The sequence below is a fragment of the Pleurodeles waltl genome, chromosome 10, assembly GCF_031143425.1.
Source record: "Pleurodeles waltl isolate 20211129_DDA chromosome 10, aPleWal1.hap1.20221129, whole genome shotgun sequence".
Lineage (NCBI taxonomy): Eukaryota > Metazoa > Chordata > Amphibia > Caudata > Salamandridae > Pleurodeles > Pleurodeles waltl.
The window spans coordinates 156,219,357-156,245,112 of record NC_090449.1 but is presented as its reverse complement, the minus strand read 5'-3'; the positions used below and the strand labels follow the sequence as shown (position 1 = coordinate 156,245,112).

Below are 25,756 nucleotides of genomic sequence, written 5' to 3'. Positions count from 1 at the left end.
GACATTAATAAAGAGCTTTCAAGTACATGAAACATACGACAATGGAAAAACAGAAATGCAAGAAAAAGGGGTGAGGCTTTGTTGAAAACATTGGTCTGAAGTAGTGAGTCCTTTTGAGTGGCACACTGATGACCCTAAGCTTTCATTGTGGTTTTCTCTATGTTTGTAAGGTAAACACCCCGCCCTAACAGCCCTAGGTTTTGTGGCCCTGACAAATTGTTACAACTTGTATATATCAGGTGGAGCCTGAAGTGCCGTTCAATAGTGTTACACACACACAAGCGCTCTTTTGCACAGAATCTGCAACAGAGGGGGGCAAAACAGACCGCAGGTGTGGTTTACTGGTGTAGTAAGACCCCCCTCACCACTGTTTCCTATTCCCTGGGGAGTTCAGGCATGGAACAGGCATAGGGGTGGACTGATGCCGCAGAGCATAGCACCTCAACCCTAGAGTATGGCCGGCCAAACACACATGCGCTCTGAGGGAGAATGCTGCACTCTCCCTCAGTGCACATGACCCCATCCATTTCAGAACGAAAGGATAATAAACATAGTTTATTATCCTTTCGTTCTGAAAGGTTTGTAGCTCCTGCTGCTGGCAGGGGAGGGGGCGACGCTCCTCTGCCCATATGGAGGAGCCACCCCTGAAGACTACCATCGGCACTGTGAACCAGGAAGACCTTCCCAGGATAAACTTTCTTTCCCAGATGATGAACTTATTGGACCCGGGCATACAGACTCCCTGGGATCAGGTGAGGGACAAACAATTACCAGGAGGGACACCAGGCAGGAGTGGAACTGATACTTTGGGACATTGCTGCACGAAGGATGATGTATGAATGACTCCAATTGTCTCTGAGGTATAGGCCGTCCAGCAGGTGGAAATGATTAAGCCACTCTGTCTAAATTGTTCTGTATGTTTTTCTGTTTCCGGACAGAAGTTGACAAATAGAAGTTTTAGGCAAAACTGTTACTTTAAAAGTAACGTAGACATAATGTAAGTACTAAGCCCATGTTCATTTTTGGGCTGCACACTTTTTTGGGTGCAAATAAGAAAACATCTGACAGGAATAGTAAGGAAGAACAGGAGAATGTAGTATGTACAATCCAATATCCTGGCTTATGACCTGCACTTAAGAAGTCAGGCATAGAAAATATGGAAGACAGGGGACATAGAAACAAGGATGAGAACTATGTGGTGCTCACTTCAGGGATGGGGCAGGATGTCTGAGGCGATGGGGTAGAACTGATCTATAAGATTTACATAAGATCTGGGAAAGTACCTGGCAACACCTTCCAGTTGTTTTTTTTTTTTTTTACTTGGTTTATGGCTTGTTTATCACTTGCAAAAAAAAAACAGATGATGGACGGAGTGCCGTACAATGTCAAACATTCACGACAGTCACAGATCTGAGCCTAAATCCATTGTTTTTTTGCTCGCCGTGTCATTCCAGTTTGGACCCGCCATGTTCAAATCAGTCTCAACCCTGCTCAACATTGGAACCAGTCCTGGAGTGCTTGTTTCCAGTCCTGGGATGACATGGGCTGGCAGTTTAGGCTGGACTGTTTCCATGGGGAGCAGGGTCAAGACTGATTTGCATATGGCTGGGTCCAAACTGGGGTGGCATGGTGGGCAAAAAAACAATGGATTTGGATGCGGCTCGAGCAATTGCCATTGGTTGAGATTAATTCAAGCATTCCATCCATCACCTTTGCATTGTCTATCACTTCCCGTTGTGTTTCCCTTATAGGTTCACAGTGTTCTCCTGCCCACTTATCCATTCTCCTCTTGGTTCTCTTGCTAAGCTTCGCTCCTCAATACCAGTGGTGGCTCATCAACAGGAGCATCAGAACACAGTCCTGCCACCTAAGAGCCATTACATAATGCCATTGCCTGTGCTCACAGTGCTAATTATTACATTTAGCAGTGCTCATAAAAACACTGCTTTTGTGCCTGCATGAACACGGTCAGTGCAAACGTCATCCCTCTCAAGCTCCCCAGTCTTCTGATGATAGGAGGTGGAAGAACAGAGGGTTGGGGAGCTGAGGCATGATTCATCTACAGAGTGCTGTCCAAAACATGGCACTCTGTAGGTGGATGCATAGATTGCACAAGTCTGAGGGGTGTAACTGAACTACAATTCCTTTACTTGGGCACAATCCATTTTACTTAGCAGGCATACTGTACATGCCTCAGGCAGCACAGTATATCTGCTAAGCTTAGGCTGTCAGAGACATCATCGGTGAATCCCTGAGGTCAATAACAATTGAAGCAGAGCAGCAGGATTCTAAGCACTGACCCAGCTTCTGGGGGCTGTACTTCACCTTAACCCTGGTGCTGCTGCTCTCTGGCTCCTCGTTGAGAATCATGCCTGCTGGTTCCAATGTCCAGTGCTAACCTAACCATCATCTCCAGTGTATCTCTACACATGTGTTAAGTGGAGTTAATGGTTAGGCTAGGTTTATTTTCAGCTCGGTTTCATGGTGGCTTTTATTCACAGCATCATGTGGTAAGGGGCACACTTTTCAATTTCACCGCACTTGGAGAAGCATGAAGTATTGATCACTTGTTGCTTTTTTTCCTTTTGGTTCCAATTAGCGTGTGTTTATTCTTGAGAAAATCATTTATAACAAGTTTTGGTGGCGGCTTAAACTATCAATTTTAATACAGCGAATGCTTAATCGTTTGCTCATGGTTATATGCATAACATCATTGTAGTTTGCTGAAGAACTTCTTTCTTACATTATAGTTACACCTGATGAAGCTCTTGATGCCTGAAATGCATAGGGTGTATGTTATCACGGTTACCCAGGATGAAACGTGAATTTCGACATGCTGTGAAATAAAGCCTGGATTGGCATTTCTATGCATGTGAAGAATGGTACCATGCTGCCTCTGTATGAACTTTGAAACTAGTGAAAACTCGGATTACTATGGATTACTTAGCTCAAATTCAATTTATGTTGTTAGGCAGTGTGTCTTGGGACTGGTGTGCTCTATGCGCACCTGCCAGTTTATGGAAAATTATGGTACTGGCATATTCTGTTCAACTCTTGGCATAAGGTGGTACCCATGACAAAATGCTGGCATTGGCACACTGGAGGTAATGTTAACATATTGCGGCACTCAAGGCAAATTTTGAAAAAAAACGAGAGAACTCATGGCAAGCGTCCCCCACCTATTATCAGGAGCCCAGAAAAGCCTGCACAGTCAGAGTCATGGAAGCAAAAATGATATGCTTTCATCAATAATGAAAAATTCAATAAATAGCACTGAGCAATAGTTTAGGGGAATTAAGTGGTGGTTCACAGGTGACAAGGTGTTGCCCTAATACCTTTGTTAAAAAGCCACCAATGAAACGTGCCCTTTTAGAGGCAATGGCTTTTAGCGAAAGTATGTGAAAATTTTTGTTTAAAATTCACTATTTGTCCCCGTTTAAAAAAAATATTATTTGGGGAGAGCCCTCAGTAATGCTCATTGATGAAGCCAGACTTGCTTTGTTTGGCCGCATACTAGAATCACTGATAAGTATTACGCTTCAACACTTTCATAGATCACACTTCTGCATCCACTGCTTCTCAGTGCCCTATAAAATGTATTAATCCTCATCTGCATCCAAATTTGCTCTCTATGAATTTTGGTCAACATGCTGCCTTTCCTGCCTTGGCAGTACTGAGCAGTTCACTTCTGTGTATTAACCTGGTAGGGCCTTGGCTAGTCGTAGCACTTTGCAGCCAGATGAGAGGTAAGCTGATGGGCTCTTTTTCCTGTTCTGAATGTTAATACTTGTTTGTTCGCAACATTGTAGTAATTATTTTTTTATTTCTGTGTTCTATCAAGGTTACCAAGTAGTGGTTCTAAGACGATCACTGGCTGTAGTTGGCATAATTTGGAACTAGTATCTCCAGTGTCCTATCAACTTCCTTCTTTTTCCCCAAGTTCCTAACAGTTATTATTATTCCGCACTTTGGTTGGAACAGGTGGTGAATTGGTATTGTCAGCTATATCATTTGGGGATCTCAACCGAGACTAAATCATAAATAAAGTCTTATTTTCCAGATTCATTGAGCAAGGAGCTGTTCCTAACATTTTAATGTACACTTTCAGAAGAGTTAAATCTGGACCTTTTATTGCTGATTGAGCTTGTCATTTCTGTTTATCAAGGAGCCTACCGTGAGCTGCCTGTGGCCTTGTGTACACCCTTGCTTCAGGTGTAAGTTAAGGAAATGATTACTGAAGGCTTTGTCACTAAATGTAACTTCCTGTTGTGCACAATTCATAATTGACTAACCAAACGGTCATATATGCCACAAAAAAAAATTCTTATAGAAGTGCTCATACAGTTGCTTACCAGGGCCCTACTTTCCTGAGATTGAAATAGTACTTGCAGTCCAAAAAAAGAAATTCAGAAGAACATGGCTAAAACTAATTTCCTGCTAAGGGATTCAATAAGTGTGAAGAAGTTCGGAGAGTCCCACTTCACTTGTTAGTAATTTTGGAGTTCTGAGACCCTTCAGGGAGGATGTTGTTATTAGGACTGCCCTTGTTTCTTATGGTCATCATTAAGTCTTCAACAAAGCAATTGTTTTAATGATATTACTCATGATGAGGAACTACTGTTAGATCAGAAGCTTTGAGTCATGCAAGCTTCGACAGTTTGGAAGAGCATCAGTGTGGTGAAACTGGAAAAGAAAGACTCACTTGGAAATAGTCTGTTCAACCCAGGACATTGACATCCTATGTCTTTGGAGGAAAGTTTATATCAGTCAAAGGATCGTGCGACAATGTGTGGGAGGCCCTTTCAGGCTATGTTCTCCAAACCAATTGTAATATTAACTACAATATTCGTTTTTGCTCTTTTCTTCTATATTATTCTTTCCTCTTTTTCTACACTTGTTCCTTTTTATTGGCTGTTGCAGATCAATGAGCTTGGTCATTCCTTTGCTTGACGTTGATATAGCTTTAGTTTTTCACGATAAATGTCTTTCACCAGACTTGGCGTGTAACCCTTTTATTTGGCCACAGTTTCCATTTATGTTTGCAATATGACAATACAGAAAATGAATAAATAAATCAGACTGGTTTCGACTCAGTGAAACAACGAGACACTGGGGCGTGTCTTGAAACCACCTTCATTTTGACAGCTCTTCACGTTTTTTACATTTCACAGACTCCTGTCTCCGTTTGCAGTCCAAGCTGCTTGCCCGGATTCAGAAAAGTCCCTGAACGAGAGAAACAAGTATGCTGTTACTCGTGCAGCCCGTGTCCAGAAGGGGAAATTTCAAACCAAACAGGTATGCACATTTTCACCCAGACACAGGGACATAGTTACTAAACTTTTACACAAGCCAAAGGTGCTACGCCTCGTTGCGTCAGAGGGTGAGAGCAGATATGCCCCTAGATATACAAAGGTAACCAAACATTTCTGCTCTCTTCTAGCGCCAACACACGCACCCTTGGGGTGCCTACCTTACAGCTAGGATTGTGTGTAGGAAGGGACTCCGTCCTGCACAACAAAAAACCAAACAATCCATAGAGGCATTTTCCTCTTTCCATGTGTTGTGCGGAATACAGGAAATAACAAGAAGAACTTTGCCCTCATTACGCCTCACTGGGGCAATCTGATGCATTCCCGGGTTTACTAGCTTTAGTAAATCTGAGAATGCACAATACTCTATGGATGGATGCATGGAACTGCCCATTCTCCACCCATAGAATGCCTGAAAGGTGGAAATGTAACATAATGCAGCGCAAGCAGCTGCGCTGTGTTACATTTCTTTACAAATACATGCAAGGCCACACAAATCAGGCCTTGCGTGGCTTTGTAAATTCCAAATAAGCCTGTTGCCCTGCATCAAACAAGCGACACAAAGGTTTAGTAAATCTAGGCCTAAGAGAGCAATCCCCGCTCCCGAGAAAATGTTTATAATATGATTGATGCTGTTTTATGTTTTTTTAAATCATCGTGCCCCCTCAAAACTAAATCCCACTGAACGGTGGCAAAGAGAGTTGTTCTAACCATTTTTGGATTAAAGAATGTTTGCTTCTCTGTGTCCTTTCTTTACTCACCTGACAGCACCACAAGCAACAAGCAATGGCAAAGCCAATAGGTTTCGCCTTTGTTTTTGTTTTACATTCCATCTTACTGTCTAAATGGATTATAAATATTAGGAAAATGCTATAATAATGTTTGTTTTAAATTTGATAATAGTTGTTTATGTTGTTGTTTATTAATTGAACATACATAACAACATAAACAACTATAAACGGTTTATCAAATTTAAAGCAAACATTATTATAACCTTTTTGTAATATTTATAATCCAGTTTGATAGCAAGATAGAATGCAAATGAAAAAACAAATGCAAAACCTATTGGCTTTGCCAGTGCTTGTTGAGATTGTGAGTGCTTGTTCAGATTGTGAGAGCCCGTGGTGCAGTGTTACACAGAACACTGCTCGTTCTATGAACAGAATTAGGAAAATAGACTATTTAGCACTTTAAATATGGCAGTGAAACTGAAGAATTGTTTCCAATTCAACATTGTTTTACAAGTGTGTAATGGGATTCATAAATACCCCTTCGGATGAGCAACCCGCACTGCAGGCCTTAAGGAGTATCAAGCCCGGGTCCAGGTTACGGGATCTGGGAGGGCCATGAAGAAGCACAGGTGGGCCATGATGATGAATGGATTTGCACAGCATCCCCTGAGTGTCTGAGACCTGGGTCTGGTCATGTCGGGGAGTCTTACAGGGGAAGAGCTTCATGCTCTGCATACTGTGGGTCATGCTTACTAGTGTTACCGCTATCTCTAAGGGTTTGTTGTGTAGCTAAGTTCTTTATCTATTTTACTCTCTCTTTCTGTCACTCTCCTATCTCACGCCCCTTTCTCTTTGCCGGCCCCTCCTTTCTCTACACCTCATCCTCCTTCCTCTGTGCCTCACCCTCCTCTGTCACCACCTCGTCTTGCTCTTATCACCCTCTGCATCCTCCTGCCTCACTCTTGTCTCTTGACTTCACCCTCCTCTTTCTCCATCTCACCCATCTCATCCTCCTGCCTCCCTGCAGTGGCCTCCTCTTTCTCTCTCTCCAACGTATCCTAATCTCTTTTTCCCCATCACTCTTTTCTTTTTCTGACTCAATCTCCTCTCTCTCTTTACCTTACTTTACTGTCCTCTCACTGTACTTCCACATTCTTCTTTCGTCTCCACTTCATTCTTCACTGCTGCTGTGACTTTCTTTCTCTACCATGCCTTTCTCTCACTCTCTCCCGCACTCGCCTGCTTCTTCTCTTCCCCTCTCCAGCCTCACTCTCTCTTCCTCAGTATCCTTGGCCCCTTTGCCTGACCTCCTATCTCCCTCGCACATTCCTGTCTCCCACCCCTGCCTCAGCTTTCAGACCCCCTCTTTGAAAAAACAACCTCCTCTCTCTCCAGCTCAACCTTGACTCTCTCCTGCTCACCCTCGTCTGTCAGCCTTACCTTCCCTGCTGCTGCCTCCAGGGTAATACATGTGTGTTTGTAAAGGAAGCTTGAACTGTTTCTGAACAAGTGGTTGTGCTTTTGTGGGCGTGCATAAATGGACTTTGTAATCCTGCTGCCCTGTACTTGTTCCCCACTGGCAACTCACAGCATCTCAAACACCAGCAGCACCGAGTCCTAGATTATACAGTGTGTGTGCGCAGAAGATCTACAAAGATTATGGGGGCTGCATATTTTAAAGGGATTGCACAGGGCTGTGCAACTTTTTGGAGACCCTACTGTTGACCATTTACTTAAAATAAATATAATAACAACAGAAAAAGCAGTCAAAGGTGGCAACTGGCCAAACATCATATGCAAATCTGTTTGTTACCTTAGCTGCCCACTGTGCCAACAGCACTGATTCTGAGGATTAAGACTATAACTATAATTTGATGATTAGTTTTTCAACCAATATTGAGCTGTCAGTCCTTTCAGTTGAAAGTATTTGAAGGAGGACAATGTGGAAATGTATAGCTCAGGTGATTGCCTCTAGACTGAACAGTCTTTTCTAAATTGTGACTGACAAATCCCCTCCTCTTCTTTTCTCCCTCTAGTTTCTTCCATTCCACCACCCTCTCTGTTTCCAACACCCTTCTCACTCATCACTCTCCTCTCCCTCCTGTTCTACCACTCTCCTTTTAACATACCTTCTCTGCCCCAACACAATTTGACATATGCTCTATCGCTCCTCTCTGATTACCTTTGTTTTTCATCATCCTAATCCTTTATCAGCCTATTTCAGCACCTTCACCCCTTTCCATTCTTCCTTCTCATCCCACCTCTTGTTTCTTTCTCAGTTCACATCTATCAATCACCCTATTCCCATCACCCGCTTTGCTCATCGTCCTCCTGCTATATCCTTATTCATTCACCTCCAACACATCTTTATCACAATCTCTACCTTCCCTTCTACTCACTAGTTTATTCTTCTTTCATCCACCTCTTTCCTTACCATTCTTTTTTATCCTTCCTTTTTTCCTTACCCTCATCTTTTCTATCCTCACACTCTGTAAGTAATCTCCATATCTCATCTATGCACCATTCCCATCACCATTTCCTCTTGTCAAGAATCTAAAATGTATGATTAAGTTCACTACTCATAAAGCCACAGTGGTGGAAGCTGTGGACGAAGGGTTTTCAGGACTACTGACAAAAGGACACCACCACATCCATAGCTGTGAGTTAATTATTAGTTAATAACATTAGTGGTCTAATCTGGTTATGTGCTGAGCCTTTCAAAATGCACCAAAACACAATTACTTGCAACTCAAATAAGGGTGTTGTTTAACAGGGACCGCTAGAAGCTCAGAATTTTTACATTGATGGCAGGACATAGAATGTTTTACAACATTTACTGTCCAAATCTTTAGTTAAAAATGAAAATCCTGAAGAGCAATATTAGAACTCCACAGATTATAGGAACATCTTAGCAGCAAGTGCATTAGCCGACTATATTATTTTATTGGTTTAGGGCAGAGAGGTTACATTAGCCCTATAATCCAATTTTATCCATGTGACATAGAGAGAGAATTTGTTGGGAGATAATAAATACACAGTTCCCTGTACTCTAAAAGGTTCTGTCTCCCTCTTAGGGTCCTTCTAATTATGTGACTCACCTAGCACCACTGGAGATTGGGAGTAGGCAGTAGTTAGGACAGTTGCAGTACATGTTGCCAGCTCTGAATCAGAATAGTTGCCAATACTGTTTCTCTTATAATAGGAACTTGCACTGCGCAGGCCCGTGCTGTATCTGGGTTATGCTATTGAAACTTCGAAAAGTCTTTTCAATTCAGAAAAATGTTGGTTTTTTTTCATATAGCACAATGAGTTAAGAATAGTGTCACAGCAGGAAGAAACTACAACCACTACAAAGATATAAACGGATTGTATGCATATTTTCAATTACTTTTCTTAGGATGGCAAAACCATTTCAGATTGTTTCTGCCATATTCAGGCCCAACTGTTATTACCTGGCAAGGGAAAACCAAATAATGCTGCAAGGTGTAATAAATTATGCAACAAGAAAAGGCAAATTATGTGGCCTAATGTGGCGTATTTTGAAGCAGTATTCATAATTTTCTCGTTTTTACATGTTAACAAAGATTTCACAGCACTAATATCAGTTTAACATCTAAACACAGCAATCTGGGACAGAGAAGTGACTTGCCTGTTCGTGACAAAACGCCTGCTACTGCATGACAACACTTGGTAGTGGTTTAGTTACTTTTAATCCGTTTGAAGTAGATTTTTTTTTGTTTAAATCTGGAAATTATTGGCACTATGTGGCAAATGCGGCCAATCCATAATTATGCAGAAATCACGACATCAGCAGAATCACAAAATCCTGGCGCCTCTGGCCATATGTCATCTTTTACGTAATGTTTAATTGTAGCTTGCAAGCCTCTTTTGATACAATAGACATATCACAGGTACCACTGGTTTTCACCTGTGCATTTAAACAACAATCATCCCACAGACTTCACACCGATCCCTGGCACTTCAAGTATCCTACCGCACTGGTGTTTGTCAGGAAGTTTACCATTTAGGTTCAGAACGCGAGGCTGCTGATTGCCCTCATTAACCATTAAGGAAATAAAGAAATATATATATTTATACTTCTATATGGACCTTGGGAGGGCCAGGGGGTTCCTTGGGTGGGCCTGGCCCTCCTGGCCCCCTGCTAGAAACGCGCCGGACAAGGATGATATGGGGGGCCCGCACTGCAGGCTTTATACCTATAAGATGTTTGCATGTTTTCTCCTGAGTTGCGTGATCATGGTGCCCAATTTTGTTTATGCGGATGATACCCCTGGTAGACCTTATGCCTATTGCCATGTAAAGGTGTTTTGCAAAGCAGACGCAGTATTTTAGTTGGATCATCTGCTGAAAAACAAACATGAGTTCGGTGAGAGCCACTGTAAATTCAGTAGGAAGCTGGACTCTGGGAAAAATCGAAGTGTTAAGGAAATTAAATATGTCTGCACAGTCACAGATGAGCCACTAACCACTAAAAAGAGATGAAAGCAGATGTAAATACGTCAGTGCTAAAATGCTTGCATATTGGTCTGGACAATTTAACTCGACAACTGTTGTGAAATGAACTCATGCATTCACAGGGCAATTTGGGAAGTTATTCTTGGGGCTGATGACACGGACTTCTATTGAGTTGGTCCAGTTAGGGTTAAACTACCAGTGAGTTATGATGCCGGTCCACCACATCACATTTCTTGTCTGCTACTCAATTCTCACATCTGAATGCCTGACTTTACAAACTGTAGATCAGGATGAGTATCACAAATTGCAGTCTTCTTTACATTTCGAACCACAAATACTGCAAGTGTTATATTAATGTTAACGCGGACAATGCATGAATGTACGGAGGGTAAAACAGGCACTGCTTCTAAAAGTAGAAGGAAAAAGAAGGCAGAAGATGGAAGACGGAAGAAGACATAAGAAAGAACCCGAAAGACAGAAGACAGAAGACGGCAGAAGACTGGAGAAGACAGAACACAGAAGAAGACAGAACACAGCAGAAGACCGAAGGTGGAAGAAGACAGAAGATGGCAGAAGACAGAAGGCGTGAGAAGACACGTCTCGTGAGAAGAGTGCAGATGTGAGAAGACAGAAGACGGCATGCGGTAAAGAAGATAGCAAAGACAGAAGACGGTATGCAGAAAGGAAAAAGAAGACAGGAGGCAATGAAGAAAGAAGACGAGGAGAAGGCATTGAAGAAAGAAGACAACATGCTGGAATTAAAAAGAAGTCAGGAATGAAGAAAGAAGACAGAGAAGACGGCAGCGAAGTCATCAGAGAAGAAAGACGACGGCATGCAAAAAGAAAAAAGAAGTACCTTCAGCGTCGCAGCCAGTGGGAAGGACACTGGCCTGTGTCCAATAGGAAGTGATCGGAAGGAGTACTAGGTCCACAGGCAACTCGACAGCAAGATCGGCGAAGAAGACAGCGACAGGAAGTGACGTGAAGAAGACGTGCTGGCCAATCTGAAGTAGGTAAATCAGAGCAACATTGGAGTAAGTTTAGGTAAGTAAGTGGTTGGCTCCAAGCCCTTTGAATTTTTTTTTTTTTTTTACCAACAAAAGTTTTCACAAGCATGCACACAAGTGCGCATGCAGGCGAAACCTAAAAAGCAGTAAAAGCACCAGGTAAATGTATGCTAAAACAAGTGTATATTAGCATTAATGTCATAAAAAGGAATACGTGGTTTAAATAATAAAGAATAACTGTATTATTATGTTTATTTTTATGTATATACACAAAAAAATTGTTTATTAACCATGAGTCAACGATATGGTAATAAAAAGCTTTACTTAAAATGCATTAACTAAAAGATGACGGGCTGGTTGAAGATGAACAACAAGGAAACCAAGATTGTAAATGATGTAATACGTTGCTGCCCCTAGGTTTCTGTTTATGCCTTCAGTTCTCTGTGCTTACAATCACTTCTGCACAATGGGCTTGTAGTGCTTGTCACGGTAATTCTGTTTGCACAAATGTGGACCCCCACCCTTTTTACAATCAGCATTTAAAGCCTGTTCCTTGTTCCCAAATGGCATGTTTTCAGTTGCTGGTAGGTTCCATCTCACCACCAACTCATCCTGTTTGCTCTTTTGAACCAAAAGATTCCCTGCTCCATTACTTTTTTCATTTCCTCTCCTTCAGGATCCCAGATTCATTCCGACCAACACTTCTCACATCCACACATGCATGCACCATTATTCCATCCATGGAGGGAGGCAGCGGCATTCCCGGGCCAGTCTAGTATCCTGTTTGTGAACAATAACACTAAGAAAAAGCTGTAGAAAACTTCCAATGTCTCTGCAGGTTATCAGGAATGAAAGGCAGCAGAAACTCACGTAAAATTAGCATGCGGCTTGCATGATGCAACAGCTTCATAGCAGCCAAGGCTTCAGACTGCTATGTGTGACATTTTCATAATTTCTGTGTAATTATGAGTGACACTTTCTCGCAAGCAAAATCAAGTGATGAAGACAATGGAACCATATAATTATTAGAAATTACACCCATTTGAGCAACGAGAAACTCTAGGAAGATCTTAAAACTGCGGCAAAGCACCAGAAATGGGAGGGCTGGCTGTGTAACCTCAGGTGCATTGTGCTCGTCCACACTTTCTCTTCATTCCTTCAGGGAGGGAGAAGCTTCTGGGCATCAGCACATCATTATTTGATTAATGATCTATGGGAAGGAAGCATGCGTGGGGCACTTTCCCCAGCACTAGATCTCCCTTGAGTGCCCCCTCCCACCAAAGGACCAGTGCTTGGACCATGGGGCCCCGGAATTGCGATGCTGAGGCGGGCTGGCTCGCTTGGCTGAGATATGAGTTTCTGTGACAGTAGAACACATATTTTTTCGTAATATATGGAGAATCCCATACCTCCCATTATACACCCGCACTACCTTGTGTCTTTTGATAAACAGTACTTAGAGCTTCTAGCAAAGTGAAAAACTTGAACTACACTGTTTTACCACACTTCAGTACATGGTTCTTTTGTGTGACAATCTCAGGCATTGCGAGAAAATGACCGAAAATGCGTTATTCTAACATGAGATGTGTGGCACTTGCCAGGGCTGCAGCTGTTTTGTTAGAGAACATTTTCAACTTTGATTCCCAGGCAGCGGGGCTCTCGTTATTTTCGGCCTAGGAGAGTGGAGTTGAAAACTCGGGTAAGTGTCCCAGTGAACAGAAGAGGAAAGAGTGGGTGAAGCCTGACAGGAGCGGTTGAGGAAATAAATGAATTACCTTGACGAGCCACATCCCTGTATTCTGCTTGGCTCCAGCACACTCGTCCATCTTCAATGTCTATGGTCACAGTGTCATGTCATATCATGTGCCAGCGCTTGTGCAACCCAGACAGCAAAACTTGTCTATCTGGATGCATGCTTTTCCGGAATAACAACATCCACCCCGTAACACTAGGAGCATGGCACATAAAGGTTTGGAAGTGGACTTTACTTAGGGTGACCAGACGTCCCCAATTTCCCCGGACATTCCCGGTATTTAGAGGACTGTCCCGGTGTCCCCATGCTTCTCTTAATTTTAAATAAATTTCCCGTTTTTTGGGACGAAGGGCAGATCATTGAATAAATGTCCCGTTTTTTTGGACAAAGGTCAGGTCATGTAGGGAAGCATAAGTTAAAGACGCCTACAAAGTATGGAGGAATTAAAGTAATTTCTCTGCTACTGTCAGGCAACACAGTCCCCTTTCTGCTCCCAGAAGGAAGACGGAGTGGGGAGCAGAGAGAGGTGGATGGGGGGGGGGTGTTAGGGGTGCAGGGTAGGAGGTCAAGCCATAGATAATTTTATATATGTAGTCTTGTAGGCGTGTGTGTGTGTGCATATGTGTGTGTGTGTATATGTGTGTGTATATATATATATATATATATATATATACACACACACACACACACACATATGTATAGGCACAAACACACATGTATAGGCACACATTCACAAAGCTACGCAAAACAACGGAACAGGCCTGATATAAAGGTGAGAGTAAAGTCTTTAGTCCCTCTTTTATGTCTGACCTGTCCCGGTTTTTGCTCCTCAAAATCTGGTCAGCCTAACCTTACTGGAGCCAAGCAGAATACAGGGATGTGGCTCGTTAACGTAATTTATTCCCTCAACAGCACCTTCTCCTTTCTCTTCTATTCACTCTGACATGGCCGCCTGCTAGATTTACGTGAGTTTCTGCCACCTTTCATTCCCGATAAACTGCAGAGACGTTAACGTGGAAGTTTTCTATATCTGTTTCTTAGTGCTATTTTTCACAAACAGAATGCTACCTGCACAGTACCATCAGCCCTACGTGTTAGTTACTGGAGCTGAATTCTATACATTTTAATTAGGAGTTGTTAGTACCATTAAAATATATATTTTTCCCCTTCAGTATATATTTACCATTAAATGCAAAGAATGCTCCAAATTCAGTTATGTTTGTGGGCATTGTACAGGGGTTATTACATTTGCAAATGGAGATCTTTCAGTTTTCTACAAATTCAGATATTTTATCAGCAATGTGGTTTTTAATGACGCACTTCTTGAGGTTTGAGTGAGGCTGCAGTGAGCACAAGCTAATTACCATTTTGTTCCTGTACAGCAGACAAAAATCCCATTTTGCTGAACCAAGGTGAATTCCATTGACAACCCTCCATGACAGGAAATGATTCTTGGTAGACCTGGCATCCTTGGTATGGTTTCTCATAACTTTTGGCCCTCTGATCTCCTGGTTTTCAAACTCATGTTTTTCTGCTGGCTTTTAGGATTTTGTGTACTTTACTACTGCTGACAGGTGCTAAAGTGCAAGTGCTGTCTCCTCTAAACATGCTAACATTGGTTTGTGCACAATTGGCATACTTGATTTACTTATAAGTCCCTAGTAGTAGTTATATGTTACATGTGCCCAGGGCCTGTAAATGAAATGCTACTAGAGGGCTGCGGCACAGCTTGTGCCACCCACTAAAGTAGCCTTCAAACATGTCTCATACCTGCCACTGCATTACCTTTGGGTGCAGTTTTACACTGTCATTTCGACTTGGCCAGTGTACACACTTGCCAGGCCTAAACCTTCCTTTTTATTACATATAAATCACCCCTAAGGTAGACCCTGGTTAGCCCCAAGGACAGGGTGCATGTATTTAAAATGTTGGACATGTACCTTTTAGTTTAACGTGTCCAGGTAGTGAAAAACTCTTAAATTCATTTTCCACTACTGCAAGGCCTATCTCTCCCATAGCTTAATATTGGGGTTGCCTTGAAGCATCCTTTAAGTATAATTTCCAATTGGAAAGAGGTGAAAATGTGGAGTTTGGTGTCTCTGGACTCACAATTTAAAATCACAACTTGTGGTGAAGTTGGATTTTAAATTGTAAATCTGAAAACGCCCCTTTTAGAAAGTTGGCATTTTCTTACTTTAACCGTTCTGTACCTCTGCCTGTCTCTGAGTACACGTTTGGGGTCGGTAACGGCTGAACTTTGTGCCTTTCCTATAAACAGTCACACAAAAAGGAAGCTTGAGTGTGACATTTGCTTCCTGATGGTTCATCACCTGGCTGATAGGTCTTCCTGGGCTAGGTGGGAGAAGCTGACACCTACACCAGAATAGGGCTTTGCCTCTCGTCACACAAAGGGCTGCATACCCCCCCCTGTAGAGTGTGTGCAGTCAGGGAAGGAAAGGAAGGGACCTTGTGATCCCCAAAGGCCTCTTTTGAAGTCTCCCCCACTTCAAAGACACATTTTGTTATAAGTACTGGACCTCAAACCCCACCAACTCAATTTACTTTTGGGGTTCTGAGGACACTGCCAAGAAGAGGAGTTATACAGCCAGGATGTACTGCCACTTTGCAAACTGCTCTGTTGGCCCTACTGCCTGTCGATTGCTGTGCTTCTAGGAGAGACTGCCACTTTGCAACTTACTCTGCTGTGTTGGCCTGCTGCCTCTTGCAGTGAGGACTACTCCTGCTCTACAACTTGAAAGGACATCTCAGTTAACTCCAAGGGCTTGCTAACTTGCCAAAAGTCTTAAATCTTAGGGCCATAAAAAATTTAAACCTTGCACCGCTGCCTTGGGACTCTGTCACTCGTGAGCCCAGTAGCAGTGCATCTCAATGCGGAACAGTGTGTCTGACCGCACCGTGTGCATGAAATGCTTCACCTGACTAGCGCATGCTAAGTGCTTCTCCGTCTACCATCTCAGTGTGTGCCAAGCGCTTCTTCATTTAGCAAGTCAGCGTGTGTTAAGTGATTCTTCATCTACCAAGTCAGCGCGTGGCGAGTACTTCCTCTTTTGCTTAATCAGCGCGCATATTGCTTTTTGGTTTGCCAACTCATTGTGTAGTGCGTCTTCACTGGCCAAGTTAGCGCATTTAGTGCTTCTTCATTCACCAAGTCAGGTAGATAGCGCTTCTTCATTCACCAAGCCAGTGCTCATAGCGCTTCTTCATCTACACACAGCTGTCCAGACATGGACATGGTACTGTGAGTAAGGGGAGAGGCTGACTACACAGCCTCTGTGCTTGCATACCCTGCGGGACCCCACACCACAGCTCTTGGCTGCTTGTTGTGTGTTTCCACCCCGCATTGACTTCCAGTCTCGAGGAGCCGGGTTACCCTACAAACTTTTTGGCGGACAGCATCAGAACCATAATTGTGCATGCTGTCCAAGGACTCCTCTAAAGAGAACTTACCGGAACTCCCTATAGGGGAGCTCCTGCATCTTTTTAAGCACTGTGATTTTCAATACTAAGCTTGAACCATGATAACCATTGCAAGTGTAATTGGATGTTTTGTTGTTTGGGTCTAAGTTTAATCAGATAAATATTTCCTATTTTTCTAAACAGCCGTGGAGCCTTTTTGTGGAGTTTTCACTGTGTTACTATAGTTCAAGTTTTGTACAAATACTTTACACATTGCCTCTTAGGTTATCCCTGCCTGCTCAGTGCCAAGCTACAGGAGGGTGAGCACAGGTTAATTTAGGAAGTGTGACTGGCGTACCCTGACTAGAATTGTGGCTTCTACTTCGAGTGAAATACCCCTGCCCACTAGAGACCCAATTTCTAACACTGGTGATCAGTGGTGAGGATAGGACTTGTGTTTGTACAATACCTTACAGTAAATGGGGGTACGCTACCATCCACATTTAGTCCAATTCAAATCAATTGTCTTGTGGCATAATTGTTTTTTTCCTTCCTACTTGCTTCAATTGGTATTTTTATTTTTCAATTCACCCTGATTGGCATTTTTGCTTTTTATTCTAAATCACGTCTTTGAATGGAGGTCCCATAACTGCACCCTCACGTGCACCTGCAAAACTGGAGTTGGAATTGTCCAGAATGGAGAAGTACATAGAGCAACAACTCAAGGATTTTTGCAAGGAGTTTGGGGTTTCTACTAAAGGCCTCACCAAGAAGGTGGAGCTAGAAAAGGCGCTGAGGGCCTAGTTGGAATCAACAGATGTAACACATGTGACCCCACAGGAGGATGATGTGGAGACAAAGGATGACAACAAGCTGGATCTGGATTCAGTGGATAGTCTGGGATTGCCTGTGAGATGGGAACAACCAGTCTGCAAGGAGAGATGGTTCCCTTCTGGGCAGGAAGCTGTGTGTCCTCTAAAAAACCTGACCCCAGAGGAAGTGGAGGACAGGAGAGAGGAGAGGAACCTAAAACTGGAGCTGGCTAAGCTCAGATTGCAGAAGGAGAAGGCATTGGACGAGAAAAAGTTATCCATAGAAGAAAATAACTTGATGTTGGCTCAGGAACTGAGCTTGATAGAGCTGGACATCATGGCCAGACAGGTAGAGTTCACCAGTGATGGTCGCAGCACTGTTGGAAATCTCAGGGTAACCAAAGATTTCAACAGCGCACATCTGCCATGAGACTCTGTCACTCGTGAGTAAAGTAGTAGTGTGTCGCAATGAGGAACAGCGTGTCTGACCGCTCCATGTGCATGATATGCTCCATCGGACTGGCGTGTGCTGAGCGCTTTTTTGGCTACCAAGTCAGTGCGCGCTGAGATCTTCTTTGTTTACCAAGACAAAGCCCTAATGAAGTTAACAATAGCAGAGAGACTGAGATTTATGGCCCCAATATAGGAGATAAGCAATGTCATGTGTGCGATGTAATGAGTGGTGGCAGGGAGGGGCCCAGGAGAAAGAGAGACTCTGCGAAGACTAAGCAAGTTTCACATCATTGCTTCTAGGTTTAGCTACATTTTACCAGAAAGGGCATATTGTGGCTTTCGTGAGCAGTGAGCTAAACAACCGGGTGTATCTTTTGTAAAATAAGCTTACTATATAAGCCAGAGGTGAGGACAGCACTGGAATAAACCCAAAACAAATGTCAGCTACATGGGAGGAGGTGGGAGGAATGGAATGCTGCAATAAAACACAGGCAGCTACCAGCCTAAAACACCCACAGTGAAAAGGGAGCACCAAAGAAATGTCAAAGTAGTCCATCACAGCAACAGATAAAGAAAACAAGTGATGCACTTAAGAGTGCGTGAGCCTTTTGAATGATTTTCAGCTGCTCGCGTCCTATGATGCAGGTTTCCTGACTCCTATGGGTAATTGGAACCTCACAGAATATTGTGGAGTATTTATGTAACGCTGCAAGTTCCGTCCACCCCTATTTAGAAGGTAATGTAAATTTAGGGATAACTCTATGTGGAAATAACACAATGGCTGCTGTCAGAGTGTACAGGATTAGTCCACAATTTAGGCTTTTCCAGGCATTAGTGCTGATTGCAAATTGGACTAAGTTTCATTCCTGGGTTGGACACTGCTTTTCCCAATTATTCCTGCCCTGGTGTTACTATACCTGGATTTCCCAGGGGTAAAAGCCTGGACCAAAATTTACCAGCCAGGCAATCCAGTTAGTAAAATTGTTTAGGCCTGAGCTGCAAGTGCACCAGATCTCTGCTGTCTGCCTCTCACCCGAGCCCTTTCTAAGGCCCCAGGTACTGCATGTAATACTCCAACCTCCAAGCCACATTGTCCACTTCCCTTTGTCTCCCGCCCGACCACCCTCCAACTTTCACCCAACCCACACCACGCTCTCTTCCCTGCTCCCTTTTTAGAGCAGTAAATCCCCAGCGACTTTGGAATAGTGTGGAACTTTGCTCAGAGGAATAATAAACGCAAATACATTTTCAAGGCATTCAGCCTTTCTTATTGCTTGTGGTGACCTTGGCGGAGCCTGCAGGCCTAACTCTGTTGATTATGAAGAGTTCATGATGTTACAAAAAGGCTTGTTAGGGCTATTGCAGTTTTTCATGTTAGGGCTTGCAATTTCACACTAGGTCCTTTGCAGATAAAGTAAGCAGACTAGATTGATGGGGTTCCCCCGTTATATATTTTTATGGGAGGTAATGTGTCCCCTGGTTATCTGCAGCCAATTTAGGAGGGGTCTTAAATTGCTATCCCCACCAAGATCCTGTATACTATTTAGATTTTAATTTTGCCTACTGCATATTGTATTCTTATTTGCAATTCTATGTGTAGTATTTAGCTTTGTGTGTATTTTCTTAAAATAGAAGCCTTCACTGCACCTGATTTACCTGAGTTTTAATAGGTGTGTTATTGAGTTCTGAGTTTACAACCCACATCACCTCCCTGCGACACCACTACCTTGAGAGTCAAGTGCTGAAGGGATGTGCTTGGTCTTCAGTTTGGTGTCATTTGTCTGAGACCTGTGAGGCCTGAGACATCACCTATTCCAAAACGTAAGGTATTGAGAATTGATGGGGAGACAAAAGGCAACAGGCACAATGACAATATGTAGTGCCTGAACAGTCGCGGGAAGTTAAATATATGCGTACATGTAACATACTACATAAATGATGAAGAGGAGACAGTGCTCAAGATGATGTCTGACTGTGCTGATGACATTTCAGATGAAAAAGGTTCGCCTTGAAAACAGCAGGGTGGGCATAGCCCTGTGATGTTAATGGAGGAAGCCAGTATACCGGGCTAAACACATGGACTGAGTGAGTGGGTACTTGGAACTTTGAGCCGTGCATTGGAGGGATGGTGCCCGAAATGCTTTATGGTGTTGCAACATTTCTTATACAGTATTATAGAATTAACCAAAATCAGTAGAATGCACGCCCAGTTATTGCACATTTCCCACATTACCACTGTCCTCTAAATGTGAGATAGAGCATTAGGTACAAGAACATGATTAAAGCGTTTACAGGAACAAGACTTGCAAAGTGAACTTCTGCCAGATCAATCCCTCCATCAGTAAAAGGGTCCTGCATACAAATTTAACACCACCCCCAAAGCTGACCTGCATGACTGGTGCCAGGTGCTGAGAGTGCGGAGTCCATAAACTGTAAAGAACAAACAAAAGTGCAGCCAATTCCGTCCCAGGATTACAACAAACAGACCACATCACACAAACCTTGGAACTCAGAAACTGATGCCTGATGAAAGGCAGGAAACAGCTCAAGACGCTAAGCATAAAAAAAATTAAAAAAAAAGCACTGCATGGCTGTGGCCTTCACTACATTAGGGATAGGTGTATACTCTTTAAACTGACTAGACATCGTATTTTAATGGTCCACAATTAACTTGACTTCAAGCCAGTGACTTTATTTGTATTTGTTTATGGTTTTTCTGTAGTGCTGGTCTACCTGTATTGGGTGTGAGAGCCCTTTTACAGTGTATTTGAAATTTTGTTTGAGCAAACAGGTGTACAGTTCAACATATTTGATAAGTAACCTTTCCTATCTAGATAATTATATTTTACTAAACATAAATGTATGTATGTATGTGGTATTTATATAGCGCAAACCTAGCCAAAAGGCAGCAGAACACTATAATGGGTTAAAGACAAGTGTAAATCAACAAGTGATAGGAGAGGTAGCTGGTTAGCAGACTGTTAAGGCATTGTGACGTAGTGTTCTTTGAAAATTCAGTCTTCAACTCTTTCCTAAATTGGAGCAGCGTTGGTGCGGTACTGATGGATACTGGATTCAGCTCCAGATCTTGGGAGTATAGATGTAAATGACCTGCTGCACTGTTTTTCTTTTTTCACTCTTCTTACTCTGCAGTCTGAAGGAGTCCTGGCAGTGGGTGTGCTAAGATATACCAACGATAGTGAGCTTATTTCCAAGAAAAGCAGGTGTAGTGGTTGTGGTGGTTTTGCGAATGATGCTGTGGTTGAAAAAGCTACTTGAAACAATCAGGGATAATTAGTAAATATGTCAGACCGTTGAGGGTAATTGGAGCAGAGAGGAAACAGGTTAGGATCAAAATACCATTCAGCTAATTGAGCTGCACATTTAAGTATTGTTTAAAGAGAAATGTTCTTGGATTTTTTTCTGAAGGACCCAAATCTTTTTCACATCTTATGTCATCCAGTAAAGAGTTATTCAGTGTGGTAGCCATCCCTGTGAATGCTTTGTGTAAGGCATGCTACATTTTGATGTTTTCTCATAAGGCTTATCTGTGGAATCTCCTTAGCACTCCCAATTTACTTTTAACTTTTTGAATTTATATTTGGACTGAAACTTCCTGTTCTTGTTGGTGTAAGGACTTGCTCCCTCATAGTGACCTGCTGGTCCACCAAGCCACATGACCAAGGAATCACTGGCCATCTGGATACCCAACTACCTTTCCCTTAAGTATTTCCTTGAAGACCTCTGAAACTGCTGTAAAGTGGTGTGGTCACTAAACAAAACAATCTCCAGATAAAACAAAATTAAACACAATACTACAATAGACATTTTGAGTATGGTCACCTCTGCTTCTCTGGCAAACAATAAATCATTCCACTTTGATAACCTGAGGAGAGATTTGTAGGTATGCCAATTTCCCAATGTTCACTTAATGGGGAATATTTTACAGTTTACCCCGTTTGTAGGGTTATTTTTATACAAGCAGGCACTGTTTTAAACATTCTGGGTAGTCATTTGAAGGATTCACAGTAAATTGTAGGCGAACAAGTTCCTTTGAAGATTTGGTGGGGGGAATTAGGTGATTTGAGCAAACTGAAGGGGGCTATTGCTGGTGATCATAGGTGCAGAGGGACAGTGAGGAATGTGTTGTGTGTGTCCTAGAAAATTATGATTTTAAAGAAATCGTAAGCACAGTTAATAGTGGATATGCTCCAGCACAGAAGGAAGGTAAATAGCTAACCAAACAGAATAGCAGCTGATATAAAACTGAATTGATTGAGGAGATAAGGTCACACTTATAGGAAGATTGAGCTGTTTAATGACCTGTTGTGGTGGGATTTATGGTTCTAATTGTTGAGGTGTCGGAGGTCTGCTGGCAATTACTCCACGTTTGGGGATGGAGACACACGTGCTTATGAAAGAAAGTGATGGTGGGAGTGTGTCAGGCCTGGATATGTGGTGCGGCAGAGTGCAAGTGGAGAAACTTGGAGTCAAAGGCTGACTGAAGAGTCTTGTTAAAAGAGTCATGTGTGGTGGACAAGGGAGGTAGAGCCACGTCATTGTGTATCTTATCAAGGCTAGCAGGGTGGACATATGAGTTAGAGCTTGGCCAGGGTCAGACTCGCCAGTAGTAGGAAGGGAGTAAACAAATACTTCAGACCTAACATGATTCTTTTTTTAACACATTTTTGTTTCAGCATAAAAATATTTGCATTTCAAAAACATGGTTTTAAGAGACCCATATCAATATTAAGGGCTGAGGTGTTTTCTACCTCCTTATGTTTTTATGGATTGTGCATAACATTCTCTCTTTTACATTTCTTCTTCTTTTTCTCCTAGACATGGAAAACTGCGTAAGGTGCCCTAAAGATCAGTGGCCCAATGAGAAGAAGGATTCATGTATTCCAAGGACCTTGGAGGTTTTGTCTTATGAGGATCTGCTGGGTGTTCTGTTAGCCTTCTCCTCAGTTCTTTTTTCAGTAGTAGGAGCTGGTGTTCTAGGGATCTTTATAAAACACCATCACACCGCTCTTGTAAAAGCCAACAACAGAGACCTGAGCTACATCCTCCTTATTTCTCTAATACTTTCCTTCCTTTGCTGTTTAATATTCATTGGCCGACCTGTAAAAGTAACATGCGTACTACGACAAACAAGCTTTTCAATTGTTTTTACCATTGCTGTTTCTTCCGTTCTCGCAAAAACCGTCACAGTAGTGCTGGCCTTCAATGCCACAAAGCCAGGCAGCCAGCTGAGGAAGTGGGTTGGACCAAGACTTGGAAACTCTTTAGTCATCTTCTTATCTTTGGGGGAAGGTATAATATGTATCGTGTGGATCATCCTCGCTCCACCTTTCCCAGACGTAGACACCTCTGAAATGGGGAAGATGATTCTGCAGTGCAATGATGGCTCTGCTGTTGCTCTATACCTTGTTATTGGCTACATTGGAGTTTTGGCTCTCCTGAGCTTTCTTTTGGCGTTCTTTGCCAGAAGGTTGCCGGACTCTTTTAACGAGGCTCAGCTCATTACATTCAGTATGATGGTCTTCTGCAGTGTGTGGGTGGCCTTCATCCCAGCCTACCTGAGCACCAAGGGCAAATACATGGTGGCCGTGGAGATTTTCGCCATCCTGGCTTCCACTGCGGGACTCCTGGGTTGTATATTCATTCCCAAGTGCTACATTATTTTACTAAGACCGGATCGCAACACGAAAGGGTTTCTTGTTGGCAAAAAGTGAACAGTTTTTTACTCATTAAATTATAGCTTAACTATTGATTCTTATCCTATAAGACAATTATCATCCTCTTCTATAGAACATAATTGTGACTAGTGTCTCATAAATAAACATAACTTAAAAAAATGAAAACTATGTTCATTAATTCCCCTAACATCCTAACTGCCCATGAAATGTAGCTTCGTTGTGTATGTGCCCCAATGAACTTTCCTTCTCTTTTTCTTTACTTAAACTTCAATGAAACGCAGTAGCATGCACACACAGAGCTCCTCATCTTCCACGTCCTAACCGACCTTACATGATGTGACATTAATCACTTTGCTTCAGGAAGGTGCAGTGCTTATATAAAGTTAATAAAAACCACCCTTGACTTGGAGTCCTTCAGCAGATCTGATACTAGAGTCTATTAGCCTGAACAGAATGACGCCACTCTACGGTTTCTGAGCGGGAGCACATTTCACAGGTCTGTATGCTTGTTTTATCTGCATGACATGTGGGAGAGGTTTCTGTTCTGTTCTGCCGGCAGCAGAGCTGAAGCTCCTGCCATGTGGAATGTGGAGCTGTGCAGAACTATGGGAGAAGCTTTGTCAGCGGGGAGTTAAGAGCCGGAGAGAGAAGGAGTGGAGGTCAGGAGCTGTGTTTATTTTGACAATGACCCTGAAGATGCCCCTTTACAGGTGGAGCTGGGCAGCTCTTAAGCAGAGCACTACCCAGGACCTGTCTCAGATTTACCCTTAGAGACACTCCTGAGATGAGACCATAAACCGTGTTTCAGTGACCGCCCTCTCTCTTCCGTTTGAGCTCTGCAGTTTGAAGGACGGAATCACACAGGATCTATTTAATGCCAGAACAAAAGCAAACGTGTTTCCCTGCTTTGTCCTTGATGAGGCAGCCAAATCAGGGAGGAGAGAGAAAGCGAAGAATAACCGAACGAGTGGGACGGTGGTGGAACAGGCAGTGAAGTTTATTTACTTTCACAGGGAACAGAAAAAGTGTGCAGTTTCCCCAAAAAAACTTACTGCCATGTAGGAGGTCGAGGAAAAGGAGAGTATTCACTGCAGCTGAGAATGAATTTGTGGAATAATGGAATGAGGAAATCTCACCATGATTTATTAAATATAATACAGTACTGCAAGGGAATTACATTCCAAGAAGGTTTCCTTTTTTTAAACATACCCAATATGTTTTTACCTTCAGCGGAATAACTTTTCAATGATTCATAAACCCCAATAGTGCCACGCATATATCCATTACATCTATAGTATGTTAAGGAACATGGAGTTTAGCACAATCTTTCTTTCTAAATGCCCCCTTTTAACGCCTGCTTTGCACCATTTTTTTGGCACCCGCCTTGCATACATTATACCTGGCACAGGCATAATGTGGCACAAGGGGTTACAAAGTGGCACAATGTACGGTGTGGCGATTTTTGGCCTTGTTCTGCCACATTCGCGCAAAAGAAATGATGCTAATGTGACGCAAGGTGGCTGTAGGCCCGCTTAAATCTGGGCCATAATGTCTTACACCCACTCCAGGGCCGGGCAGTGTTTTATTAAAGTGAATCATGATATTTCGTATGTGCGTGCAAATTGCCATTTTTATAGAATAAAACGTTTTTAGGTATACTCATCGTGGAGGCGCTATTATATAAAAATAAAAGTTTACTATGAAATTGTATATTCCCTGCATTCCTCTGTCGGTTAACATATAGGTTCCAAGAGTTTAGGTCGACTTGACCTGAGGTAACAGATAATGAGAGCCCATCCCCTGTTTCAAGCCATTAGGTAAAAATAGAATGCTCAAGTCTGACTGTAGACTGTAAGAGGGCTCATACTTGATAGTGCATAGTGACAATTAGTAAAGGTGGAAGTGCTGGTATATACCCCTCACCAAAATACCGTTGCATTATATATATAGAGGCAGAAGCAGGCTTTGGTCTAGTAATTGGAGACCATAGTTACTGGTGGCTGTTGAGCATTCAAGATGGTGGGACATAATTGGCTGTTGATGAAACTGTAAAGTTGTGTGGTGTAAATACTGCCCTAAATCGCATTAGGCCAATCGAC

At 42.7% G+C, this 25,756-nt stretch overlaps 1 protein-coding gene across 1 annotated transcript; it reads left to right on the top strand.

Moving 5' to 3' along the window:
- The first annotated feature begins 629 nt into the window (after window positions 1-629).
- LOC138262394 (vomeronasal type-2 receptor 26-like) lies at window positions 630-23,980 on the top strand. The gene is made up of 3 exons (XM_069212296.1): window positions 630-752; window positions 5,172-5,295; window positions 22,798-23,980. The coding sequence occupies exons 1-3, from the start codon at window positions 630-632 to the stop codon at window positions 23,691-23,693; spliced, it is 1,143 nt and encodes a 380-aa protein (XP_069068397.1). The 3' UTR covers window positions 23,694-23,980.
- Window positions 23,981-25,756: the final 1,776 nt, after the last annotated feature.

Bases quoted from the DNA above. Each gene is read 5' to 3' on its own strand.
- LOC138262394 (XM_069212296.1), top strand. From the start codon at position 630: ATGGAGGAGCCACCCCTGAAGACTACCATCGGCACTGTGAACCAGGAA. The intron at 753-5,171 runs GTGAGGGACAAA...TACATTTCACAG, and splicing joins TACAGACTCCCTGGGATCAG to ACTCCTGTCTCCGTTTGCAG. The intron at 5,296-22,797 runs GTATGCACATTT...TTTTTCTCCTAG, and splicing joins GGAAATTTCAAACCAAACAG to ACATGGAAAACTGCGTAAGG.